This window comes from Odocoileus virginianus, chromosome 3 (genome assembly GCF_023699985.2).
Source record: "Odocoileus virginianus isolate 20LAN1187 ecotype Illinois chromosome 3, Ovbor_1.2, whole genome shotgun sequence".
In the NCBI taxonomy this organism is placed as follows: Eukaryota; Metazoa; Chordata; class Mammalia; order Artiodactyla; family Cervidae; genus Odocoileus; species Odocoileus virginianus.
In genome coordinates, this window is record NC_069676.1 from 44,376,358 (window position 1) to 44,386,502 (window position 10,145).

The 10,145-nt window shown below is 46.3% G+C and overlaps 1 protein-coding gene across 1 annotated transcript; it reads right to left on the bottom strand.

Moving 5' to 3' along the window:
- Positions 1-8,161: 8,161 nt before the first annotated feature.
- SMIM32 (small integral membrane protein 32) lies at positions 8,162-9,865 on the bottom strand. Its single transcript, XM_070459292.1, has one exon. It carries the CDS (start codon positions 9,143-9,145, stop codon positions 8,834-8,836), a length of 312 nt encoding a protein of 103 aa, XP_070315393.1. The 5' UTR covers positions 9,146-9,865; the 3' UTR covers positions 8,162-8,833.
- Between the last annotated feature and the right edge of the window lie 280 nt (positions 9,866-10,145).

A 10,145-nucleotide genomic window follows, 5' to 3' on the forward strand; every position in this document is an offset into this window, starting at 1 on the left:
ACCAACTATACCAAAGTATGGTCTTCATCTATAGAGGTGATGTGTATATGTAGGATTGGAAGGGAGTCCTCTACTATGAACTTCTTCCAGAAAACCAAATGATTCATTCCAACAAATAATGCGCCCAGTTAGACCAACTGAAAGCAGTGCTCATGAAAAGCATCCAGATCAAGTAAAAAGAAAACATAATCTCATGAGGATAACACAAGACCACGTGTTTCTAGGATGACCAGGCAAAAGCTGTGCAGCTTGGTCAGCAAGTTCTGACCCATCTGCCATATTCACCAGACACTGAAACTTCAGATTTCCATTATTTCAGTCTTTCCAAAACTTTCTCAATGGAAAAAATTTCCATTTCTTAGAAGACTGTAAAAGGCATCTGGAACAGTTCTTTGCTCAAAAAGATAGAAAGCTTTGGGAAGATGGGATTACAAACTTGCCTGAAAAATGGCAGAATATAGTGGAACAAAACTGAATATGTTGTTCAATAAAGTTCTTGGTGAAAATGAAAAAGATGTCTTTTCTTTTTACTTGAAGTGTTTTGGCCAGCCTAACAGATTCATTCTGATTTCCCACTTTGTGAATTAGCCTTTTCTTTTTCCTTAATTTTCTCCTTTGGAAAGAAATTCAGAATCACAGATTAGTTTTGTCATCCCCACCAAGTGCCTACTTTTTAACCACCTTCTGTATTGTGTATACAAGAAATATAAATTCATTCTAATTAGAAAGGGATAGTGAAAATCCACGTGTCCCCACTAGAAAAGCCCAAACTAAATGTTTTAACCCAAAGGAATAAATATAAAAGCTCTTATTATTCTCTTTAGAGAAAAGCCTTCGTCAAAAGAATCCATATCTGCAAATCAATTTCTTTTTTAAAATTTTAAGTGTAAGGCATTAGTAAGGTATTAGCAACTTCAGTGGCTGTTTTAGAAGCATATTTTGAAAACATTTCTGGCAAAAAATAGTGAGAGGTGCTGGCATCTCTCAGATTTAAGATAATTAGTTTTCAAATCGCCATAGCTAAAATAGTTCAGGTGACAGAGGGATCAGTTGTGACATCTACTTCAATTTTCTTTTAGATACTAGACTCAAGGACCATTGCTATTCTATATTACAGCAGTTTTGATGCAATTCATATTTTATAAGTATTTATAAGGTGATCAGTGGGCTTTAAGAAAGTAACTTCCACCATTTAACGTTTTAAATATTACTGTTTTTTGTTGTTAAATTTGTAAGCCTATTTTTATTAAACTGACTTGTTAAAAAAAATTGTGTTCTTTAAATCACTTTTTGTGGTTGTATTTTAAAGGGTATGGGGCTATAGGGAAAATATAAAGAGTTTTTAGCAACTGGCTTAACCATCTCCATCTTAAAATTGCATGGGAGTGGACAGAGGATTTAGGTTGGTGGTTAAGATTATTATCCATATTGTTCCAAATGGATGTGTGTATAGTTCCCATGAGAGGTGTTTCTTGAGGCAGTTTTTTGATTTGGGGATGGATTTTGAAAGTCTTCTTATACTTTTTCTTAATCTCTTACCCTTTTCCTATCACCTGCTATTTCATTTAAATAATACGTTTATCTGAGATAAATGCTGAGTATTTCAACAGTACAGAAAAGTATGAACTAAAAATCTTAAACCAGTAGTAAACCACTAAACATCTATTCGTGTATCCTTGCAACCTATTCAGGTAGTCATTCTACATCAGTCCTTTCATTTTCTTTGACAGAAGTTTAGTTGATTGTGGGTGACACTCTAGCTCCTTCTTGGAAAGAGTTCTCAGAGAAACTGATTTGGCTCCGAAGTTTTTCTTGAATTCTGTATCCCCAAGAGAGCATTGTCCTCTGAGCTATCTCTTATTTTGTTGAATGGCAGAGCTTTCCAAAACGTATTACATCAAGCTTAACTCTCCAGATATTTTAATGAGACTGCTGAAGTGACAGAAAAAGCCAGTTGGGATTCATCTGGGAATGCTTTCAAGAAGGAAAATAAAGACTTTGTAAGAAAAGGAGAAAGAAAAAAATCTTCTTTCATTCTCCATCGCATTTATCACCATCTAACATCCTACATGTTTTATTTTCTTACCCTGTTTATAGACTGTGTCATCTCATGGGAATGTAAGCTGCAGCCAGACATGTGTTCCCTCTGCTAGGACAGTTTTTGATATATCACAAGCACTCGAATATTTGTTGAATGAATGATAGTACTGAAACCAGATGTGATTTTTTTTTTAATACTAGAATTTAGCTTTAAATTATATAATAAGACAACAATTGAATGGACTGGAGCTTAGCACTTTATTAGATCTCTTTATTACACACCTCATAGGAGAAGAAAGGGGGAAGCTCAACTAAGAACACTCATATCTGTTCTTTCTCTTTGAGCTTTTGGACCTTTGCCCCAAAGTTATCAGGTTCCTGGATTGTTGCTTAGAGAACCTACAAAATTAACAGTCAACTTGGGGCTTTAACATGTTGACATTTAATATTTTCCCCGAGAATCGAAAGGGCACAGTTTCCTTGATGTATTTGACAAGAGAAAACAACAACAAGAAAAGTATACCTTTTAGTTCATAATTTTATAGGGTGGCAGTGTTAAGAACCCTGTAGTTTGATTTTAGTGCCCTGGTTTAGGGTCTATAATACCACCCCTAACTGTTGTACCTAAAGGTCAGGCCTGTAATTGCTTTCAGGTGGGGCACCCCAAGCAGTGCCTTTGAGAGACAGAACATAGTGATCTGTGTTTGTACTTCAGAATAAAAGATTAGTTTTGCTGAGGAGAGTGCATGTGTGATTCTGGTGGGGGGGTAGGGGGGAAGCAGAGGAAGGTTTGAAGCACTGTGCAAACATTAGTTAAGATTAATAGTAAAAAAAAAAAATTAATAGTAAATGTTCCTTGATTGTCTTCTCTTTACATAACATTCTGTGAATTTTACAGAATTTGTTTAGGCCAAATTAATGATGGCAGTAAAGGCAAAGGTAATGAATGCAAACACAAACTCGTTATGTATAAACGCAAGCCTGCGAAGGGGATCTTCATGTGAAAAGAAAGGTGCTTTCCTTTCACTGTCTGTTTAATGAACTGCTAGAAGTTTACCATACCCATTTTCTCTCTCCTTAATCATTGAACACCTCTGTCCAGCTGCTTACCATGTTCCCCATGTTCTCCCTTTCAGCTGTAGATGGTCATGCAGCCAAGTTCTGACCATTAGGATATGAGCAGAAATCATACATGTCATATTGGCATAATGCCCCACAGAGGAACACTCTTGCCCTTTGCCCCTTCCCTGTGGCTAGAATGTAGATAGGATGGTAGGAACTAGAGTCATATCAAAGGACACGGGAGCCAAGGGGTGAGGGTGATAGAACTGTGCTACTCTTGGAAGTTTATGTGAGAAAGCCATTGGATGGATATGGGGGGTATTCTTTGTTGTAACAGTGCAGGCTGTAACCTGGCTAATCCTTACTTACTCCTTCACTTAGTCTCACCAGATCTTTATTTTGTGCTCACTGCAAGTCAGGCTTTATGCTAAGCAGCAGAGCTGTCACAAGGAGTCATTCCTGTTCTCACGGAAAGCGAAACTGTAACATAGTTCAGTGGTTTCAGTCTCAATCTAGTTAGGGTTATTTGATCAGCTTTAGAGGGTGCAGGAGGGGCAGAAATGGAGAATCAAGAAGAACTTTAGATTGTTCTTATTTTTCTGAATACCTGGATTTTCTCTGGTCCTGAGAAGTATCAAGATTGTTCATTTGTTCAACTAATATTTGAGGGTCTATTAGATGTCAGACTGAGGACAAACTAAATAAAAATACATTCTCTCAAGCATCTTCATTGTGGTTGATACAGACACATAATGAGATAAATATAGGATAGTGGTAAGTTCTAAGGAGAAAAAGTAGGAAAGGAAGATAAGAAATGTCAGGGGTGGGAGAAGGAAGGTGGCTGATGGTTTTGATCCAGAAACCAGAGAAGATCTCATTAAGAAGGAAATCTGTGATCAAAGTCCAAGAAGAGGCAGTCAGGAGTAGTGACTTAGTTGTGATTTAGTTGATTCTTAGTCAAGGCAATTCAGGAAGCATATGAATGATATGGTAAAGATCTCAGGCTCCCTGCAGGAGAAGGAGTAATTCAAGCAGAAATAGCTAAAGGTACAAACTTTTAAATTGCATGTTCTTTAGTCTCTGCAGGAGCTACAATAATAACTGAGGTGTTACACAGATGGAGACAAGACATGTCAGTTGCTAACAACTTTGTGGATTACCACCTCCAGGAAATGGGCCACTTGGAGAGCAGATCAATAAGGAGAGTTCAACTCAATATTTCATCTAATACAAGTTTAGTTTACGGCAGAAAATCAAAGGTGAAGTGTCCGGATGAAGAACCTACAGGCAAATTTACCTTAATGTCTAGCTCTATGTCTCTATTATATTCCATTCAACAAATACTTATTCAGTGTCTGTTTTGTGCTTAACACTGTGCTGGGCATTGGGAAGGCAGCCATGAGCAGGCAGATATTGTCCCTGACATACAGCTTATATGTTAGTAGGGGGAGAGAATTTAGGCCGTGAATTAAACAGTTATTTAATAGCTCTGATAAGGGAGTTGATCGGGGGCTGTGAATGAATATAGCGGATGGCTGATCTCCTTTGAGAACTCAGGCAAATCCATTCTGAGGAAGAGGTATTGAGACCTGACGGATAGGAAGGCATTAGCTGGACGAGGGAAGGAAGACAAAACACCTTAGGCAGAGAGGCCCTAAGGATAGAAAGGCCACTATATCTCAAGCATGGAGTACAAGAGAAGTGTGAAGAATTGAGGCTGGAGAGGTGGATGGGGGTCAGAGGAGGCTGCATCTTGGAAGCCAGCGTTAAGAGTTTTTTTTTTTTTTTTAATCCTGAGAACAGGGAGACACTATTGGGGTGGAAGCTGGGGCTGGAGGCAGATACTGGGATCAGATATGTGCATTGATTGGAGAGAGGCAAGTGAAGGCTGGACTTTGTATTCAGGTGATATTGGTGGAGATGGCTGGGGAGTAGATGGAGTAGAGTGGTGTCTAGGAGGTGATGGATTGCATATGGGAAGATGAAGAGTTTGGGGTCAGGAATGACTTAGTGTGCATTTTACTTCAAGCAACCAGATGATGGCGCAGTTTACTGAGATGGATAAAACTGGAGGAAGATGTAATTTATCTGGAAAGGTAAAGAGTTAGTCATGAGGGAAAGCAGTTTCTATTTTTGCTGTTGCAAACACTTCTGAAATGGCATCCTGGTTAATAATAACAATAGCTCACATTAAGACCACCTACTACATATTAAACATGAGCTGAACACTTACCTACAGTGTCTCCCACAATGTTGAAAATCCCACGAGCCAGGTACCATTATCATCTCCATTTTACAGATGAGGAAGCAGGTTTTCAGAAATCCAGAAGCATGATCGTGGCATAGAGCGGATGATCAAGGTCAGGTTACCTGGCTCCAGGATTCTTACATTTATGCTGCTTCACCATAGCTCCTGGCATCTGCAACCACTTTCCCTAATTTCCATCCTACCCACCCTCTTACCCCCCATCAGAGATGTGTTCTCAACCCTCTTGCCCGCTCCCAGTGACTGGTTATGGCACAGCTGCCCAAACACCTGTGTCATGAATCTCATTCCTCTTTTCACCCTGCCAGGCCCAGTTCTCCAAAGATAGGTCAAAGGCATCATGGGCTTCGTGGAAGAACAAAGGGCAGGAGGATGTGTATATATAGACCGGCCTTCCTGATACCATCTACATGTTCAATTACCACATTATAGTCCACTTACCTTGCATATCAGCAGAAGAAAGACATGAACTCAGCCACATCCTTTCCAGGGGAGAATCTCGGGTTAGGGTCCCCATGACAAAGGACCCATTATGGCCTAAATAGGCAAACACTAGCCTAGAGATAGGTATGAAATTATTTAGGGTCCCAGAGCTGGCAAAAAGCAGAACTCAAGTCCAGTTCCTCTTACTGATCCTGCTTGATTTCTAGATTCCAGCTCTACATAGGTCCAATTATGTAGGGCTTTCTTCCGGAAGTATCTATTCAACCCTGTAGATACATCAGAAAGATGGCTTCCAAACTGTCTCCATCTTAGCATTTTTCAGCTTTAACTTCTTGATGCCTTGGGACAGTATTTTATTAAGGCATCCCAATAGCCTCCTGGATCACTCTGGCTTCAATTGATTCTTGTCCAGGACCTTCAGGTGGCCTCTAAGCCAGCTGACAGTGCCCCCAACCCTGGCATCTTTTGTGAGTCAGCTTCTCCCTTAGGCAGTGCTGCCTCAAGCCTTAGGCTCATTTACAATACAGCTAACACTTGAGTGCTGGCATGTTAACACTGGTTATGTCATTTGACATTCAACCCGGTAGGGCTAGGTGATATAATCCCTTTTCACAGTTGAGGAAACAGACCAATACAGATTAAGTAATTTGCAGTGTCACACAGTCAGTGAGTAGTAGAACTGGGATTTAAGGCCAGACAGACCCCAGAGCTGATCACTCTGCATACTGCCTTGAGATCTCTCCATGGGGAGATGTAGAGGAGGAATATGCTATGCTGCCTCTGTGTTAGTCTCCTATCCCCTCGGCACCCAGATTAAAGCTGAAGGGTCCCCCATATCAGCAGTGTGTGATTCCATTATGCCAGTTAGGGCTCTCACACCCTCCTTAACATTTATTCCATTTAGTCTTCTCCACAGCCAAGGGTCACACAGATTAGCTGAGTTACCACTACTCTAAGTTAGAAAGGTTTAGCTGCATTTCCAAAAACCAAACTGTTGTATGAGGCTATTGTAGAATTAGCTCCATTAGGGCTTGGTTGGTATTAGCTCTCTAACATATGGAAGTCAAGCCCAAGATGAACTGTCAGATACTCATCTCTGCTGCTTCATAGGATAGGAGCAGGAAGAATCTTGGGCACTTCCAAGGATCCTTCCTTGGGAGTGATGAAGGAGGAGAAATGGTGGTAGGGAGTTCTGGCCTAGGCCTGGAGCTCTAATAAGTCTTTTCTAAGCCTCAGCTTAGATCCTTACATAAGCTTCAGTGTCCAACAACCCTCACAAAAAGTTTGTAGAATTGTGTGCCTGTATGCATTTGCCAGACAAGCATCCTTAGCATTCTTCAGAGTCTCAAAATCTGAGTGACCCCTACATGGCTTAGAACTACTTGATTAAATAATCTACCAAATCTCCTTTTAGTCAAACGTTCTCTAAGCTCTAGTGCCCTAATGAGCTAGGTAACTTCTGAAACTATTTTAAGCTGCCACAAAGAGACTCCCTAGAATTAGGTTAACTTTGAAAATGGTCAAGGTTATTACAATTCTTTCTATTCCCTCCCAGGTTCTTTGAAATCAGCTCCTCCAAGCTGGGCTTATTCATCCATTGCTTTCCTGCAGTGTTCTCCAGAGCTGGCCTCCTGTCTACTTTGGGAAGAGATACTAAACAGCTGCCCCCATCACCTGACCCTCAGGCCCCGACTTCACAAGTTGGTTCTGGTCCAGAAATGACTCCTGGAAGGGCTTAGGCCCAGAGAGCCTCTGAGAACCATAGAGTGGACGCCTGGTGGGAACAACTGCCCCACAGGGAAGGTGCCCATGGAGCCCTGTTACAGGGATTTTTTTTTTTTTTTTTTTTCAGCAGATGAGGCAGCAATTCTTCTCTGAGGTCGGCTCTGAAAACAACTGATTGACTCTGGGGAAAGGTGATGCTGCTGCTGCTGCTGCTAAGTCACTTCAGTCGTGTCGGACTCTGTGCGACCCCAGAGACGGCAGCCCACCAGGCTCCCCCGTCCCTGGGATTCTCCAGGCAAGAACACTGGAGTGGGTTGCCATTTCCTTCTCCAATACATGAAAGTGAAAAATGAAAGTGAAGTCACTCAGTCGTGTCTGACTCTTAGCAACCCCATGGACTGCAGCCCACCAGGCTCCTCCGTCCATGGGATTTTCCAGGCAAGAGTACTGGAGTGGGGTGCCATTGCCTTCTTAAGGTGAAGCTGGAGAGGACCAAATGTCCGTTAAAACTGACCTGGGCCACTTGGAGGTGGGAGGAGGGCTGTGCTTAGGTCAGCCTGCTCAGGCTCCCCTTTTATGCCCCTTTCCCAAGTGGCGCAACCAATGACCAGAGCATCCTCAGTACTGGGTCTAATTCGGTGAGGTTTTATTGTAGAAATGCGGCCCTTGTTGACCCAGGACACCCTGACCACAGAGTGCTGCAGGTGGGACCCCGCCTATAGACCAGCTTCGACCCGGGCGGGACCCATTTAAACTCTGCGTCCCCTCACTTCCCACCCCAGGGACGAAGCCTCTGAGAGCCATCATTCCAGAGTCCAGCTGAGTTCACACTCGGATCCTCGTGGGACTCTCCAGTGCCAAAGAGTGGGAGAGGCGGTAGTAGCCGCAAGAAGACGGCCACAGGGCCAAGGAGTCCAGACAGGCAGCTCGAACCTAGCTGCGCGCTCGGCTAGCTGCACGCTCCTCTTGCCTGCCCCTCGGGCAAAGTAAGGAAGTCAGCTGGCGGCGAGGAAGGCTCCCTGGTCCCGGCGGATGCGCTGTCTTCAGGAAGGCACCCCGGCTGGTCCCGCTGACCACGGAAGAAAACCTCCACCAGGGCAGCTAAACAGTTCCCCGCGACCGGGAGGATGGGGACCCTCTGCAGCCTCCTAACGCCTCGGACTCCCTTGATGCACGCGGCGCTGCTCGAGGGCGGGAAGGGGTGTGGGGGGGTCAAAGTGCAGTGTTCCCAGGGGCATCAGGTGCACCCTGCCCAGCTCATACCTACTGCTGGTGGCGAGACCGAGACCGGTGCAGCTACACCGGCCGCATCTTCCAGGGCGCGCGCGCGTCCCGCAGAGAGCGGTCGTGGGGCAGAGCGGCGAAGGCCGAATGGCGCAGCTGGCAGCCGATGAAGAGGATGACGAGCGCCACGGAGAGCAGCAGCAGGAAGAAGAGCAGCAGGTAGGTGGGCAGGTCGGGCTTGGCGGCCGCGCCGTCCCGCATCCCGCGCGCGGTGGCCAGCTCCAGCGGCAAAGCGCCCTCCGCCTTGACCGTGGCTGCCAGCGCCAGGGCGCCGCCTACCGCCGCCTCGGGGCCGCCCGTGGTGTTGAACACGTCGCCGTACATGGCCCGCGGGGCTGCCGACCCCCGGCTGCCTCACTTCGCTTCCATGGTGCGCCCTGCCCGCTCCTCTACGCGCGACCGATCGCAAGCCAGGTGCCTGCGGGACCGCCGGGACTGCGAAGCCCTGGACTGCTTCCTCGCCACCCCACTCAGCTGCCCTCTCCGCGGGGTGGTGGACCCCAGCGCTCCGAGCTGGACGGCTCGGCACCCGCGATCCCCGGACTTTTCAGGGCTGTCACCGTCGCCACCCACGGTCCTGAATCGGTCACCTGGGTTTACGGCCGTCCTTTCAGTTCAAACCCCAGCTCCGGTGAGCTCCGGGCTCCAGGACACCCCTGGGCTGCGGCGGCGGCGGAGCGAGGTGAGTGGTGCGTGCGGCCGCAGCGCGGGGTTCCTGCTCTGCACCTCCAGACACCAGTGCACCAAGGGCTCAGTCCGGGAGTCCCCCGCGGCCTCCCGCTGCTGAGTCTCAGAGCAGTTCTGCAGCCTTGAGTCCCCGCAGAGACACCTGGTGTGCGGCGAGCCTGTCCCCGCTGGCTCCAGCTGCTGCGCTCCAGTCGAGAGAAGGAGACTGAGCTCCGAGGCGGCCCCGCGAGCTCTGGTCCCGGGCGGTGGGGGGGCGGGACTGGTGGCGACTGTCCCCGGGGAGCGGCTGCGAACCAATGAGAGCGAGAGAGGACAGGGCTGCGCCTGCCCCCAGCCCGGCCTCACATCACTCACGGAAGGAGGGACACACAGGGAGGGAGGGAGGGAGGAAAAACACAGGGTCACGGAAAGACAGATGGATGAAGAGCCGATTACAGACCTACGTACGAACAGAGCCACGCAAAGCAGAGACAAGATGGACAGCAAACCGATCCGGAGACCAGGCTCAGCCAGGCGTGGACACCTGCTCTCGTCCTTCTCATGGACATTCTCCCTCCAGGCACAGCCCGGCTGGCTCCGAGCCCCAAGACTGAGTAGTTCTGGGAGGGCCAAGAGCGCAAGGGCAGAGGGCTCCCAG